This window comes from Papilio xuthus, unplaced genomic scaffold, assembly GCF_000836235.2.
Source record: "Papilio xuthus unplaced genomic scaffold, Pxut_1.1 DF828177.1, whole genome shotgun sequence".
Classification (NCBI taxonomy): Eukaryota; Metazoa; Arthropoda; class Insecta; order Lepidoptera; family Papilionidae; genus Papilio; species Papilio xuthus.
Window position 1 is genome coordinate 2,569,414 of NW_013530472.1, and position 17,999 is coordinate 2,587,412.

The 17,999-nt window shown below is 36.7% G+C and overlaps 1 protein-coding gene across 7 annotated transcripts in view; it reads left to right on the plus strand.

The window, feature by feature from the left end:
• ftz-f1 (ftz transcription factor 1) overlaps positions 1-17,999 on the plus strand; it is a 72,528-nt gene extending 54,529 nt beyond the window's left edge. For 3 of the 7 annotated variants that reach the window (XM_013306716.1, XM_013306722.1, XM_013306715.1), the window contains 7 exons: positions 5,136-5,755; positions 8,793-9,051; positions 9,183-9,283; positions 10,480-10,622; positions 10,917-10,976; positions 13,033-13,082; positions 17,229-17,999. In XM_013306716.1, coding sequence (XP_013162170.1) covers positions 5,136-5,755; positions 8,793-9,051; positions 9,183-9,283; positions 10,480-10,622; positions 10,917-10,976; positions 13,033-13,081 — 1,232 coding nt within the window. In that variant the 3' untranslated portion in view covers position 13,082; positions 17,229-17,999. Of the gene's footprint in view, positions 1-5,135; positions 5,756-8,792; positions 9,052-9,182; positions 9,284-10,479; positions 10,627-10,916; positions 10,977-13,032; positions 13,083-17,228 lie in introns of those variants that run through there. The other 4 variants (XM_013306718.1, XM_013306717.1, XM_013306719.1 and 1 more) reach the window with 4 other exon arrangements.

Below are 17,999 nucleotides of genomic sequence, written 5' to 3' on the forward strand. Positions count from 1 at the left end.
AAACGCGGCCTCGCCGGGGATGTGAGAGGGGGAGGGAGCAGCCTTGACCAAGTTTCACCGACTCGTCGGTACAAGGAGCGATCCCCACCTCTTCCCGTCCTTTCGGAACCACACTATTTTTTATCTCGCCGACACGATTACTGCATTGTATAGGAAGGTCGTAGGTTTTCCCCGTGGCCATAGGGAGCTTTCTAACGTAGTTTGTGACCGCTTAGCGCATACGGCTCCGTCAGGCCTCGCGTTTTAATACAGCGGAGGCAGGCGTGCAGGCGGGCCCGACCTTGACCCATCTCTGGCAAGTGGGCCACGACTACAAATAGCGACTGAATGCGAGGTGAACTCACACATTCGTATATCTATTTCTGCTCGATGGTTATTTGTCGCCAAGACGTGTTTTTTGATTTGTAAAAATGACCTTGACCTTGATCTAGTTTAGTCGTGTAATAAACGCCTGACCTCGTTTACCGCATTATCGGTTGCTATCGCGTGCTCATTATAATAACATTAGATGATTAAAACCATTCGAAGTGTTCTCGATTCATATTTGGATTCTACCCCTCCATTAGAAATAAAATGTTACGATCGTTCCATAACAATTCACCTACTTCGTATATTAATTACATGTTTCTCACGCTACGTGAAGCAACACTGACGTGATACTATCTCAAAAATATAGCATACATGGCTAATTAAGTTCTACAACAAAAAAAACATGGGGAGCTTGCTTGCATATTATGAAGCGGCGATATACCAAACGTAGCCTGACTTAGTCATGAAATAAATTATACTTGTGTTAGTCATTGTGTCCGGCTCGAATTGATTGTCATTAGCGACAGCCGGAGAAAAGTACTCCATTCCAAGAAGCACGAAGCCATACGACTCTGCTACGATTTTACAAAATACGTGGTATGTACGTTAAAGTAAAAAGATAGTTGATGTTGAATCATAATCGATATGAAATAAGCGACCCCGTACGTCACGGGGCACATTCCAGCAAGGCATGGCAAGGCACGGCGGCCATTGTGACCGCGACGCACGCCACGGACTAGTTTCCTAATAGAATAATGTAACCAATCGACAGCTACACCAGATCTCTACGAGCTAATTGTGACCTTCGTCGTACGAGGGTGCCGCTCATAACTAACTACTACTGCACTCAGTAAAATCTTTCTTCATCCAATAAAGATATGACATACACTAAAACTACCTAAGAAATGCTGTCTTTTATCTTGTACATTTATTTCCAATTCGAATGTATTATGTAGATATTTTTCTAAACACTGTTGTTGTTGCATAATATGCTCGTCGGTCGATAAGTTTTTTAAAACCTGTTCATTCAATTGTGTCAAGGGACGACCCTGGCGACCTGTTTTGGTGTAACAGTTACTCACTTCGCAGTTTACCGTAAAAATATCACACTAATTGTGTTTGTCCTTTTCACAATTCGGTCACTATAATGTTTTTATTAAGACTTTACTAATAATATCTTTTTATTGCTGAAAATAAATATCGTAATTATTTTGACTCCATATTAAAAAATGAATCATTTTCATTATCCAATTAAATTATTAAATATGTTAATTTTGATATTAAGCAGGAATGCGTTAAGAGTGAGAAAATGATAATATTTGACTTGATGTTATTCTGAGACACAATCTCGACTCAATATTCAAGTGGACGTCCGACTAATATGATTCTGGTATATTTATCCGTCGCCGTTTGCACGAATTCTTTCGAAGATGCAATACGAGGCTGGTGGAATTGCACACAGCAATGCTTTAAATCCGTTACACTATTCGTCCCTCTTTCGTCCTGTTGCGAGCCATATTCGGTGTCCTTGTCGCACCGAGGCACGCTTGCTACAATAAAAACTGGTTGTTATTTTTAACTTGTGGGTAGGCCGAGCCGGCACCGCACTGAGAAAGCCCCCTTCCGTTCCAGGTTTAAGCGTTATTTATTTACAGCTTTATGCCGTCTCGATAAGTTAAGACACCCCTAGACGTCCGCAAGATAAGCTGAACACCTAACATAACCAGTCGCCCACTTATCGGCTTTATCTCGGCTGCACAACTTTCTGGCTATTATTACATGACCTAAATCAGTCAGTTTCGTCATAATTTAGTCACATATTTTATTTCACATTAGTCAATATATAAAGTGAATTCTACGTGTCAATAGCCGTTTATGTTTCTTTTATACGTATAAAATATAAATTCATTTATTAAAGCCAGCAATATTTCACTTCATCAAATAAAAGCATTCATTTATTATATTGCTTCTACAAACGACACTCCAAACTCCAATGTACATTTTACATTGACACCAAAAAAGGATTAACCAAGAGTAAATAATAATAAAAAAAAGTTGACGCAAGATAACCTTGTCCGACATATTGTCCTAGCCGTCTATCAGCTACCAATTTTACATACATACTAAGATTAGTAACGTTTCCCCTACAAGATATTCCTATAATACTTTATAAACTTTTCCTGCAGTATATCAATTTTAAAAATAAAATAATTTATATGGAAATACCAAGCTTATGGAAATAAACTGCTGTCGATAGAAGAAAAAAAATGCTTCAATATATAAGCTATCGATGATTTATTGGCAAAGAACAATAAAATATGAAACAGCAAAAATATAATTCAATGTACAGAGCTAACACAAAAGAATAACATTTACAGCGCACGTAAAATCATCGAAAAGCTAATTGCCAGACCGTGGACGATACGACAAAATAACCTCGACTGCGGAAGAACTCAATTATGATTATAAAAGGAAAAGGTTTTTTGTATTATAACCTATAAATACGTAAAGTAAAACATGACACATTTTCTATTTTTAATTAAAATAAATTATCAAAAAATTCCATTCCAAATTTAAAAACCCATTATTTAAGAACTAAATACGTTAATGTAATATTAAAAAAAAATCAATTCACTGTTAGCATATTGTATAAAACTATTGCAACGTTATTTTTTCAAAGTTTATAAAAAAAAACAAAACCAATTTGATCGCATGAGCCACTCAGGCACTAATCAATAAAACAGTCACACGAAGACCGGTCATTAATGTAGCTTCATTTTGATTGGTCGTTTGTTAGCTGTAATTATATCGAAAAGTTTTATGTTATGTTGGCAACTGTACATTATAATCTCACAACACTTTAATCCAATAGAATTAAAAAAAATCTTTGCTTTTACGTAACAAGGTATAGCACAAATATAAAACCAGAACAAAAATATATTTATGATTTTAGAAAATACATAAATTGATCCAGCAGCAGCAAATTCCAAACTTTTGTCTTTATAGTTTAATCGAAATATTATTTTAATAACCAAAGTTTAATAGTTTGTTATTATAAGTATCTGTTTTCACTTGCAATTAAATTTATATAAATTTATCGAATCAAATAACTTTATTTTAACTTTAAACAATACTATGAAGCCCTGGTATTTATAGTAAAGAACTTGGTTTTATATATTAAAACGTTAAAAATTTCTAACAGTTTTAATTTAAATATAATAACTTAGTTTAGGAATTGTTACTATGTTATTATGCTAACTCGATCATGCGTTAATTTTTAACTAAAATCATTTGGATTTAATATGTTATAAAGTGTATGAATTATTTTGGGGCTCGTTTGCTATAGCGTGGTTGTGACTAGCGTAACATACTCTTCTATCCTCAGAATCGGAACGTTCATAAATCGCTAAGAACGTGCGGCCTGATATTTGGAATTCAGCCAGCAATAATAAAGAACAGTTCACGCATTATGGTGCCGGTGTCCTAAATTTCGCTTGCATTATACAACCACTATTGAAATGTTTCGTACTGAAAGGTAACCTGTAAACACGTGTGCATCTGAGTGTAGAAAACGTCTTAATTCATGTATTTTATATTACTTAATATTTAATTATACTTTGATAGTAATAGATGCCTTTTTATCATACGTTTTTTGATAGTAAAAAAATATAAATTATTCAATATAATTCTTTTATACGAGAACTAAACAATAAAATCTTTTCTACGTATTATTCTTATCAAAGTTATCGTTTTAAGAAATTTTTGGCGTTAATTCGTTGTCCATTTTGACGTTATAAAGACGAACTTGTGTTCATACTCATTACCTCTACCTAGATTTTGAATTATCGATATAAGTAAATGAACATTATTGTTATCTCTGTTTTAAAAATGAAAATGACAGAGATGACTATATTGTCGTACCATGAACAGGTGTAATTTTTTACTGATTACGTACAGTCATTTAAAGTATCATTTGCGGAGGCGCGAGTGTTAAATATATGAGCGGTTGTGTTTAAAAATTCGTAACACACGACCTTGGCGTAGCAGAATATTGCTACGAAGTAGACAAGCCTCCAGTTCTCGTATACCTGACGTAATTTTGTTATAATCGCGCACAAGTAACTAACCATTAAGACTAGTATTTAGTAAAATTCTAAACCAATCGTTAAGTAACACTTCGCGTAATAACGCTATTTTTGAGACGATTTTGTTTGTATTTTGGCTAATGTTAATCCATAAACACAAACTTTTTAACACATCTTGCAAACAAGCACGAAATAAAAAAATGCATGTCTTTATACGCTGACATTAGTATCCATCCATCGTTATTTCCCGTAATTTTGTGGAAGTGCCTATCTTCATATACGAACCAGAGCACAAAAATAAATGCAGTCCGCGGGACTATTTTACGCGTCAGTTATTTCTGCAACCGGCAATGTAGGTTATGATGTCAATCAATATGTTCCCAACATTTACCTGTTGAAAATTTGGGTGAACTATTTTTATACGCTCGGTTATGAGTCCATTTTAACGTTAACGTTTAACGAATCTTTGTTACGTTTTCATAATTTTCCTATTAAAATAATGTTGAGTATTTTGGTAAAGGAAGATTTAAAGAATAAAGACTTAATTTCTTTATAACTTGAAAAATCAAAGGATGCTCAAATTTCTGTTTTGTTAATAGCACTTCGCTAATTTTATTATGAAGAGTATCTTGAAGGGTTGCTGTAGAGTTATGTTTAAATTTAAGTTAGTTGTATCATTAATTTATTTTTTCAAACCTGACTTGTATTCTGTCTTCAACACGTGTTGTCTGTTTGTTGCAGCTGTTCGCGCTGATCGTATGCGCGGTGGGCGCAACAAGTTCGGTCCGATGTACAAGCGCGACCGCGCCCGCAAGCTGCAGATGATGCGGCAGCGCCAGATCGCAGTGCAGACACTGCGCGGTTCCCTCGGCGACGGCGGCCTCGTGCTCGGCTTCGGCTCACCTTACACTGCCGTGCCTGTCAAGCAGGAGATACAGATTCCTCAAGTGTCGTCACTGACATCCTCACCGGAGTCATCGCCGGGGCCCGCGCTAATGGCTGCGCCGCCTCAGCCGCCCCAGCCGCCGCCGCTGCCGTCACACGACAAGTGGGAGGCGCACTCGCCGCACTCGGCCTCGCCTGACGCGTTCGCTTTTGACGCGCCCGCCACTGCCGCCGCCACTCCTTCCAGCACGGAGCCCACCAGTACCGACACGCTGCGTGTCTCGCCCATGATCCGGGAGTTCGTGCAGACCATCGACGACCGAGAATGGCAGAACTCGCTCTTCGGACTCTTGCAGAGCCAAACCTACAACCAGTGCGAGGTCGATCTCTTCGAATTAATGTGCAAAGTGCTCGACCAGAACCTCTTCTCTCAGGTCGACTGGGCGAGAAACACCGTGTTCTTTAAGTATTTAAAGGTGAATTTCCAGATAAGTATGACTTTCCCATCCTCAAATCCCGAACCCTATCCAGGTGTACACCAACGCTTGCGTGTTCGCATTGCGAAGCTGTGCGATGGTTTAATTTGTTACACTTCTAAGGCTTTGCGAATGTCGGTAGATTATAGCAGAGTATGGCACGATGTGCTCGTGTGAGGCAGAGCGTGTGACGCATCGGGGACGCGGACCGCGGGCCGCGCGCAATCGATACACCGCGCCTCGCAACTGGGTCAAGTTCCCACGACAAGCGCGCCTCTGTTCGTCGCCGTCGTTCTTTTCCACCTCTACACCACTTTACCATTATTTGATAATGTATTACATATAATCATCGATGCTGCTGATTCAGTAATAGCGCCATCCCTTAAATTCGAGCGTAGCAGTTTTCCTATTTTTGAAATCAAAAATGACAGATCTTAAAAAGCAGTAGTTCCCTCAAATTACGGTGTCAGAAATGTTCGGTGGTGCCGAGAGTGTGTTGAGTCAATAGGGCAAGAGTGAGCGAGGAGCAGTGGCACTCGTACGCTTACGCAAGAGGCGCGCGATCACGTGGCCATGCGCTGTTGCCGCTCCGAACCTCGCTTCGTCTCGCTTCAGCAGCCAGCCTCCGCCAACGACTAACAATTTTCATTTACGCTAAATGAGGCGCCTTGTTTACGACCTATTCTGGGAATTAGAACAACTATCGTACACAATATTCACGTCAACGTAAGTGTCCGGAAGCTATTTCCCAAATATAACTGTCGAAAATTTAGTTACAATCATAAATCGATGGGATACGGCAAGAAAGGAGAGGGGAACCCGTCCCGCCGTGGTGTTGTCGACCCCTACTTTCTCCAGACGGATGTGATGTAACGGTAGGTCGCGGGACGGCAACGCTGCACTTTCGTCGCGCACTTGACACAGTGGCCGTGGCCGAGTTGCCGCGAGAAAGCACTTTTTACCGCGCAACCGGCGGTAACCGCTACGTAACTAGGCGCGCGCGGCCTTTCTTCGCTTTCTCTTGCGTAACGACGATTACGATTAGCCGCATAACGCCGCGATGAACTTGAGCGGTCGATGACGCTGCCGCACCGCACCGCACGCCTCACGCATTGTGTTTATTATACGGCATGCCGCATACGACCTACTACACTACAAACATACGTGTATTCCTTCTCCTAGCCTTGCTCTACATTAAAAATAATTATGGATAAATAGCTTATGAAATGTAACGTTAAACAGGAAGCATGTTTTTTACTTTAAACAGTTTTAATCCTTTTTTTATGAATTGAGTTTTAACAGCGAATAATAAATATAACGTACGTACTCGTAAATTAAAATTGTCATTTAAAAATAGTGTCACGCCTGCCGCTTACTACTTATCGCTGTCTGTGGTCTAGACACTCAAAGCGCCAGTTTCGACACAGCTAATAATAACAATAAGCCAGTTGGTCAATTTAACGCTCTACATAGTATAAAACATATACCACATTTCAACTGTACCAATTCCGAACGGTCTACATTCAAAGTTACGTAATGGCCAACTTTCAGACTTAAAGAATACGCATTTTAATAAAGGTCCGCCGGATCTATCAGATCCGCTTTAGTAGATCAGACTGAATGACAGTTCTTAGTACTTACTCTCCAGTGCGCCGTTGTACCGCGGGCTATCGATTACGGATACGGTTTATTTGACATTTCCTTCAGCATTGTTTATTACGAACAAAAGGTATCTCAAATTGAAATTGACCTTTTCGAAATGTTACGTCGATTGATAGAGCGAACGACTTTCGAACGTTTTATTTGTACGTCGTTTTAAGAGTTAATGTGCATTTAATGGAATATAAATACGTTGTTTTATATATTTGAAAGTGTGGCATAAAGGATGTTGTAATTCGTGTCCTCTTTCTCCGTTGCAAGCCGTACATGTGATCGTATATAATGCGGCGACGGCGGCGGCGGTGGAATGACAGCGCGACTTTGACCCACATCCTGAGTCGCTATCGGGCCAAGATGCCCGCGCAAGGGAACAATCATTGCCGTCCCTCACGCACGCATGTTCAATGTTACAAGGATAAACTCATAAACGTTTCTACATTCCAATTAAATTATCCGTAATAAATGTATTCACGTTCTCTTTTACCTTTTAGAATGAAATTTCGAAGACATGTAACTTTTCTAAAGTGTAATAAAAAATTTATGATAGTATAAAATACATGTAAAATGCATAACTCTTTTTTTTATTAAATTGAGAGATGGTGTAACAAGCTGAGCTAAATGCATTACATAAAGTGTATCAGGATTGGCGCGAGACTCTCGACTCAGAGTGGACGGAATCCTCGCTGTCGTCGTAACTCAATGTAATCGCAACATTAAGATCATTCGGATAGATTGGTCGGTCGTAAGATTTTGAGGATCCGATCTCGATCAGGCGAGCGGTTGAGTAAGCGGCGCGGTGTGGCAATAGCCAGCGAGCTCTAAAATTCAGTTGTAACATTTCGTAAACGGCGAATTTAACGCGCGCACCGCACCGTGTATTCTAATGCAACTCGACAGTATCTGGGTCACGGATACACTGGTATACTGTGAGCCCGCCAACCGCCGCCAGATACCACCCGAACGTAGATAACACCTTTAACACACACCAATATTGATCGATAATCGATAGACATTTAGATCGTAAATATAGAAGACGTTCCGTTGTCACCATCTACCGATTGCGTCACGCCACTCTGACATCACACGACGAAACTCAGTACGTACTGACAGCGTCTCTATGTTGAAACAGAAAATTTCAAAGGCACACCGAGTAACCGGGTAACGTAATATTAATTCTGTATTTTTATGTTATGTACTAATTCATGCCTAACACTATGCAATATGTCGTATATGAATGCATATAGATATGTAGCGTGCGAATGTGTATTGTGAAGCGTTGCGCCACTCGGTTACTCGGCAGCATTAGCGTCAGCCCTCCAACAACAGACGTGGTCGGTCAGCTGTGCTGTTTAAGCAATGCGCTTGTTATTTGTTACAGGTCGATGACCAGATGAAGCTACTGCAAGATTCATGGTCCGACATGTTGGTCCTAGACCACCTTCATCAGCGGATGCATAACGGCTTGCCCGACGAGACCACGCTCCACAACGGACAGAAGTTCGACCTTCTGTGCCTGGGTCTGTTAGGTGTGCCTGCGTTGGCCGACCACTTCAATGACCTGCAGAACAAATTAGCCGAACTCAAGTTCGACGTGCCGGATTATATTTGCGTCAAATTCCTCCTCTTGTTGAATCCTGGTTAGTATCGATCGTTGTTTAAGTGGCAATGTTGCGAATTGTTTGTTTATATTCTGCAATATGTTGATGCCATTTGTGATGTGTGTTTAACGATGTTGTATTTATTTTGAAGAGTAACTTTGGGGTTTCAGAGGTGAGGGGCATCGTGAATGTGAAGTGCGTACGCGATGGATATCAGACGGTGCAAGCTGCGCTGCTTGATTACACGCTCACCTGTTACCCCTCGATACAGGTAAATATTAGTATGAATTACAGATATTGAGATAGTTTTAAACATTTATAAAGGAAAAGAAACAAAGAGAAGTGAAAAGGAATGCGCCATTTTAGACAATAAACTAAAAGAAATTAAAAAGAAAGAACACATCGATATTCGCGTATATCATGATCTCTCCATTGAGCTAGCTTGTTCTTATTGATCAAACCAATGTGGTATATTATTGTGGTAAACTAGTCTGCCAGATGTTATAAATGATTAAAATAACGTACTAGAAGAACATATAGAAATACATATGAAGAATTTACTAAAGATATATTAAAAAAGTAAAATAGTTTTTACGAATAAACAAAAGACAAATACTTTTGTTTCTGCTAAAATTTTATGAATGCAAAATGAACAATGCCCCATTATGTAGAGTTAAAAGATCTTGCACTAGCCGCGAAACGAGGTCTAGCCGTATTTCCATCACAATAGGCGTCTAGTTTGACAGACAGACTGATTAGTATCTATATCGAAATGACTATATAGGCGCAGACGAAATTTTTCTATTTTATATTGCAACCAGTCCATATTGGCATTTGCATTGTAGATTTTTCAATTATACGTCGCCGCTTTCAACATTTTTTTACCGTTCTCTTTCCAGCTCTTTGTCTAAGTTATTATTGGGTCAACCGGGACTATTTTATTTCCTCTATTTTTCTCTTAAGTCAGTATGAATGCGTCATCACAGTAAATAGATGCTTCATTTCATACAAATTTATTGATCAATTCAATTGGTACGCATTTAAATGCTTTTGAACCTTAGATACGAGATAAATTTTTGTGGTAACCCATATTTTGAGTTCGTTTCAAACTGAGACCAAAATGGTTATAGGGACTTAGCAACAGTTCAATCGAGGAAATTACCTACATTCTTTTCTCTTTTTCCTACATTTGTGTTTAGTTTGATGTGATTGTATCGCCACTTTGCGCTAGCGCGACTAATTGCGCAATTGTGACTCCATACCAATGATGGATGCACATGGCCGATCGAATGTCTTAGTGGAAATGGGGGCTTAAATGCATCACATTCATAACTCTTGGTCAGATAATATTTGGCGGTATCCAGCTAGTTCGTCTGACTATTAAATTATTAATTTTGGGTAGCATGGTAATATCTAGGGTTATGCAAGTAACTCCTTGGCTAGAGACGGTGTGTTTTCAATTCGCAGGACAAATTTAGTAAATTGGTCACCCTGGTCCCGGAGATTCACGCTCTAGCGGCCCGAGGGGAAGAACATCTGTACCAGAGACATTGCGCCGGACAGGCGCCCACGCAAACTCTGCTTATGGAAATGCTTCACGCCAAGCGCAAGTAAGTTCACAAACAGAGATATTATTTTACCATCATATGTGTTTGTTGACTAAAATTTGAAAACCACCCTTAACTAAAGAGATCAACCTGCCTCGCTTAATCATTTCAAATCATTTACTTCTTATGTAATATAAATGTTATATATAAGTATTTTATGTAGTTTATATGCATAAACAGATTATTATATAATATTTACATGTTTATTTGCGCATTCGTTGCCATAGCAACGGCGCAATCACAGCACCGTTCATGAAGGAGAGTGTGCAAGATATGCAGTAATGTGTCTTATTCTAGGCCGAATGGAGGCGAAATGGTTACCCGGAACGCTGAGCACGCCTCGACTCTAGACAGATTGTACGTTACCCCATCTTATATGACAATATATCTTAGTTTATTCGATCATTCATGTTTTACGCATTAACACAACGCGGGACAGAGTTGCCAGTTTTTTTACGCCATTTGTAAATGTTGTTGCAAATAGCACGCGACCGCAAAGTTTCCTCTTGTTGGACATAGTTTGCGACACGCAATCTTTAATTTGCACAATCTGCCGCAAATTTTTGAATCACTATTTTGTTTTTAATTTTATGGTGTTGTATCAAAGCTGCTACTAACAGCCAATTTAAGCGACATCTCAAGTTTTGAATTAATTACCGTTTAAGGTAATACTGCACATGTAGCTAATTTCTATTCACTATTTTATTATAACTAAATCATTTTTACAACTCATGGGCTTGTAATAATGCATTTTATAACGTATTTACTTTTAAAATACTAATAACGAGATAATCTTAATGTGTATAGTAGAAGCATTTGCTAACGTAGTTTACAAATGAACATTTTTTACAATGTTTTAAAGTACAGCAATTTACATAGAAACTTGTAAATATATCGGTAATAAATCCACAATCATATTTTAAAGTTGTGTTTGAATACAGTATTAATTTTTACAACTGGCAATTCTATATCTCGTCAAAATGCTTTTTTCCCTTAATGTTGGTGATGGTATTTTTACTGACAGGAATTTTAGTTTCTCATAAATCTATTACGCATTTTACGCATCTTATTCTCGTATTTTTTTCTTATTTTTGTTTTTTTTATATACATAAAACAGTAATTATTTGATATAAAAATATTTTTGCATTATTAGATTTTTGTCGCGCTGTGCAAATTTGTAAAAAAAATACTCTAAAAATTATTGACGCTTGAAAATATTACAATTTACATTTCATTGTTTTTATTTTGCTATTACATGCATGTATTTTTTGTATTTTAATAACAAAAATATTAAATAAATAAATTAATCCAAAATTTTAATGTAAAATAATTTATACCTTGTAAATTTTATTTAAATTCAAAAATATTAATAAAAAGTATTTTAAATGCCAATGATTAAATGGAATAAGAGAGTTGTAATAATATTACATTTTAGGTATTTCAGGTTGGAATTGTTGATAATTTTTTTTTGATTAAAACTTCTAAATAATGCGATCGGACACATTCACATTTTTAACAATGAAGCTGTAAATAGCTATCAAATTATATACATTCGTTTTAAAATATTTAAAAATAGAAAGCTAATTAACACAATAATATTTGGAGTTGCCACAAATCGCAAATATATACATAAAAACCACCGCTTCACTTTGCATATATTAAATAAGTGACCCAAATCCGTTTATTTAGGTCGCTTATTTGAGCGCTGCATTCGTTTCGACGCTGGTAAATGATTGGATTATATACTCGCCAACTTAAAACGACTGGATGTAATCAGAAGTATAGTAAACACCCTTTTTCACTAAACAATTTAGACGAGCGATAACAAGAGCGTGCAATTGCTATTTCTCTGTGGTACAATACTTATTCAGAAACAGCAGTCGCTCACGACCAGAGTCTAGCTAGTGAAAAAGGGGTTTAAACGTGTACCAACCACTTCATGAATGAATTAAACATCCTCCCTTGTGTCCGATATTTGGCATGTTTTCCGTCTCGATGCGACCGAATGCTCTGTGCCTTTATCGAGTTGGTTCCGAGCCAAGATGTTAATCTCGTAATGTGTTCTGTCAAGAACTGTGCCACCCGTAAATTTTATTGACCCAATTCCTTCTAGTGCCCAACAATTCACATAAAATGATTCGATTTAATTGTAACACATTGTTTATTTTTGAAACATTTTAATAATGATTTAATTTGGACGCATACAAATTTTAAAAAAAAAATTAAACTCAAAATCGACCAATCTTATCTAAAACGTAGTTGTCCATAGGCGATGCTTCAATTCTAAGGCACTTATTTATAGTTAGATTGTATATATAATAAATATTAATATTATGGAGTGCAAACTGTAGTGAATATAACGTTCCTATACAAGTAAAACGTGTATTTCAAGAGAATGCTCTCTGTGTGTCAGGTGCGGATTCCTGCCCAGTGACACGATTGAGCCGCATTCGCCAATATAGAGTAAGCATATAACATATATACAGATTTTGTTGTGCCTCGAATAAGCTTAAACCACACGCGCACGCACTGTTACCAAGCACCTTAAATGTATGCACTCGTTCACATTCGAACTGAAGTTATTGCTAGTTTACACGCGGATAGAGGAGTAAGGAAATGCAGTAGAACAGCGCAGGCTTTTGTTTGTAAACGCACATTTATGCTTTATTGTGCGTACAAACTGTAGCAGTACTGCAATGTCTGACTGTTCTACCCTTGTATGATGACGTCATAGATAGGCAGTAATGCGGCTCTTTCGGTTATGTCTATAATGACGTAATACCAGTAATTCGTATATGTAAAATAAATAAATAAATGTAACGTTTTAGCAATAAAATATATAAACAGTTTGTCCTAATTTATTACGATAAGAATCCCTTCAAGGTATGTCATGTGATACTCTTTGTATGTCAAAGAATCCTTAATTTTCTGATGAATATAGTTCCCGCGGTTTTGTCGTTTTTACAAATGACCTATATTTTTTTCTTAGCAGTAAAGACACTGTATAATTTTTCAATAACATTTATGTGCATAAATGGTAATATTTTTTAAAAATTAAATCAAGCATAGTTTTAGCGCGATTTTATTGTGAAAAAAATATGAATATTTTGCTTTATTTGCGAATGTAAATTTATTAATATAGTTGGTATAGTTTATTTTATTACTTAGATCGATTTATTAATAATATATTCGTTATCATTTTAATAATATTTCTAGTAGATGTTATTAGAATAAGTGTCATTAAAGTTCACTAGGACAAGGCTTAGATTGTGTACTAATTAATTAAAATGGCGATATCTTCAATCAAATATGAATCACTAGCTGTCGCCCGCGACTCCGACCGCGCGGAAAAAAAACACGATTAGTAGCCTATGCGTTCTTCCAGACTATGTTCTATACGTATGCCAAATTTCATCGAGATACATTCAGCCGTTCTGGAGATACCTTTAAACAAACATCCATCCATCCATCTAATAATTTACAGTGGTAGAGCCCGCTTTAACATCTTCGCACGAATTGGCCCGGCTCGCCCGGTGAAATACCACGACCACACAGAAGACAGGCGTCAAGTGGAAGCTATTCCGCGTGCAGTCTGATGAGTGTGCGTCCCAGAGGCCTAATTTAGTCCTCTTTCCCTTCCCACCCGTTTTCTTATAAGGAAAGGATGGGAAGTGGAAGTGGACTTTCCGGATGAGAGGATGCATGGAAAGGGAAAATATTTTCTTTCTGTGCATCCTCTCCTCCGTCGATTAAAGGTAGGCAACGCATATGCAATTGCATATGTCTATGGGCAACGGTCGCTTCGCTATTTCAGCGATTTCGGGGGCCGCTCGTTCGTTTGCCACCTTATCATATAAAAAAAAAACATTTATGATATTGCTAAGATTTTTCACGGCAGTTTCAATGTTATTTGTTTCTTTTAGTTCACCTTGGCTTTCTTAAATAGATGTTATAAAACAAACTCGATTTTTATCAATAGAATTAGTTAACAATCATGCCAGCTTTCACGTTTATTATTAAAATAACTCATCGATTTTTTTTAATTATCAATGGACAATAGATTTTACGTGTTATTGTTCGGTAAATCTCTTAGCACAATCGAATTTAGAGTTAATGTAGAACTTTTTAATTTTGATTTTTATAAAACGAGTTTCTCTTATACAGCCTAAATACATGAGGCTATATCGTTGAGAATTTAGAATTAGTCTCATAGATAAAGGCAATTAACTAAGACAATTTGGCGTAGGTACTTTATCAAACCCAACCATACCCTCCACGTACAACGAATGGGTAACAATGTTTTTTTTTATACCGCGAGTTTCTACTATAAAAAAATGTTGATAGGTTGCACATTTTAATAATAAAAATAATTAATGTCCACAATATCGTATGATTTTACAGTTTGCTTCAGATATTTTTGCTTTATGTGGTAATTAATTCGTAGAAAAAAAGATAAAAGAATATCTGTTATGTGTAAATAATTGTTCGATAATTGTGAACGTAGGGAAAAATCTTAACCTTTTCAAATCCACTTTAACCGCAGCGCCTTAACAGACTTGTCCAAGGTCATAACTTTTACTTTTTTACGTCGCTCACCGACCCGCTTTAATCATCGAATGGCTTACAGTCTTGTTAACCGACCTCTTTAAATAAATTTCCATTTAATAGTATATCATTTATTTTAACTACGTATTTATTAATCCTAAACTAATTAATTCTTGGAATATAGATATTAAAATATGAATTTAAGATTATACTCTCAACCTCAACTCTCTTGAACTTATCTCGAGATATATTTATAGAACTAGTTTTTTTAGTAATTAAATAAAAAAATAAATTTTTAAAACTCTGCGGTAAACATAATGTGATTATAATCTGATCCAATTATACCTATCTCATAAAAATCAATTCAGTCATTTAGGCTATATACTAAATACATAAGGTACATACAACTAAACCTAAAATGTAATACATACTATGTACAAACTTGGTAACATACCCGCAATAAATTACGTCCCTGTCAGTCGAGTAAAATATATAAAAAAAAAGTTACCGGTGCATTCATGCTTCTCTATAACTGGTCTTAATGTAGGTCCGTATATAGTTTTGTCACCAAACTGGTCGATGTATTTTCTTCTAGTATATTTTCTATAAATGCTCTGGTAACTTAATAATCTTATTTATTTTCACATACTTTTAGTAACTTCAACGTGGCAACAGTAACTTAGTTCTTGGTATATCTTTGAAGGTTCCTTTCGTTTTTTCGATGAATATGGTTACATCTCTTATGATTATAATATATGTAACTCTTTTCTTCGAATTTGTAGAAATATTTTTCGAAATAAATAGTGAAGTTTATTATTGTTACGGAAATTCTCTAAACGTCAGTTTCCACTGCGGAAACTTTCCGAAACATGTCCACTTTTGTACATGAACTTTCAGTTAGATAAAGCGTGTTTTATAATTATAATAAATGGTAATACGAAATAAAAAAAAATACATTGAAAAACGAAGAAAATGTTTTCAAATAAGTAAAATTAACATAGCATTTTTTTCAAACCGCTACTTCGTGGGAAACATGTTTAAAACATTTATGTAAACGTTTTTTAATAAAACAACAGTTCGAAAAAATACGTTATGAGTTTGTTTCTTTGTGATTCTATTACATATATTAATATTAACACGTTGAGCGCCACGTCAACCATCGGTGGCTGACACTAGACTTTCTGTTTAGGTCGTGGCCTGAACTGGATTGTCTTAGAAATACGGGTGGGGCTCAACGTGTTAAGAGGATGTTAATCAAATTAAAAACTCCAATTTTAAAAACACATTTATTCTCAATAAATAAATTTTATTTTGAAAAGTTTTTTTGACTTTGTTAATGTATCCAAAATTTTCAAAGCAAGCAAACATTGAGATGTACGAAAGAGCTTGCTACGAATATGGATAAATACAGTTATTAGTGAATGCCTAGCTTATCTCCAGTAGAAATACTAATTTACAATTGTAGCGAGTTATATACGGAACTGCTTTTTTTAAAAATAATTTTATTTATTATATACTTTAAAATGTCAGCTAAAATTGTAGTACAGATAATTCAGCGTTATACGGCGCGCGGAGTTGTGATCTGTAAAAGTGGATTTCCACTGCCGAAATAGCTATAAAATATAAAAACTATAAAAATATAAAAACATATAGAGAAATAAAAGGGTGAATAGTCACCCACATCTATGTTTTTGTTTACATGTAATTCTGCAATGGATGCCAACAGTAACGCGTGCTTGCAATGCAAATGCAGTTGTTTTAATTATGAATCCTTAAAATTGTTCATATTTCCATTGTACAATGTTATAAGCGTTAATATGCGTAATTCTGCGGACACGCCATGGAAACAATACGCGGTTGTGCAGATAAGTCCATCTCCGTCTGCAATTCGCAGAATCACGTACCGTGGAAACCCACTTCAACTTACAGAGTCGCTGCCGCGCGTCAATAAGGAGTCCTATATATTATTAATTAACATGCACGTGCTAGATGCAAACGCAATGTATATATATTATATATATATTTTTATTGTATAATTGTAAGATGTAAACTTTCTGTCCACAGATGTTGAAGTGGCAGCGGGGTGTGGAGAGAGTGAAGTTGCGCCAAGCGCTCCCGACAACTTCACCAATGATGTTCTACAAAATATTACTTATCACTTAGTTTTAGTTTTTAACTTGGTGTGTGATTAATTATAATAAGTTATTGCACCGAGCGCCGGCCGCCGCGCCGCGCGTGCCTAGTCCCAATACAGATAAAACAAAATATTTATCTACCTAATCTCTGTTACATAAAACTATACAGGATGTGTCGTATACCAGTCTCGTGTTGTAGCTACGATTTTATTTATTGAGCAGCATGTTTTTGTGTTACTTTCAAAATTGTTGTTTAGTGTAAATCATTAAATAGACTAGTGTTTACGTCTATCTTAACATCGGTGCGGAAGGGAAAATATAACAGTACATTAAGGAAAGCGTCTGTGATTATAAATGATGAAAATTGGATACCGTTGTAATGATAGTTGATGTCTTATTGTATAAATGTTAGTTAGTTAGGGATATGCAAGTCGCGGCGGCCGCGCGCCGACCACGGCCGCCGCACATTTCGTGTTACTTATTAAATTTACTTTCTCGTTTAAGCCTTCGACAAGCACGTTGCAAAGGACCTATATCATTTCAGTGTTAAACCCCCCCACCCCTTTCACCCCTCACCCACCACTTTCGTATCTTCGGTGGAACACAAAATGAATGTAGTAGTTGGGCCAGGCATATGTAAATGTTATCCAGAGTTGATATTACAAAATTGTATCGTCTACATATTTAAATATATCACTAT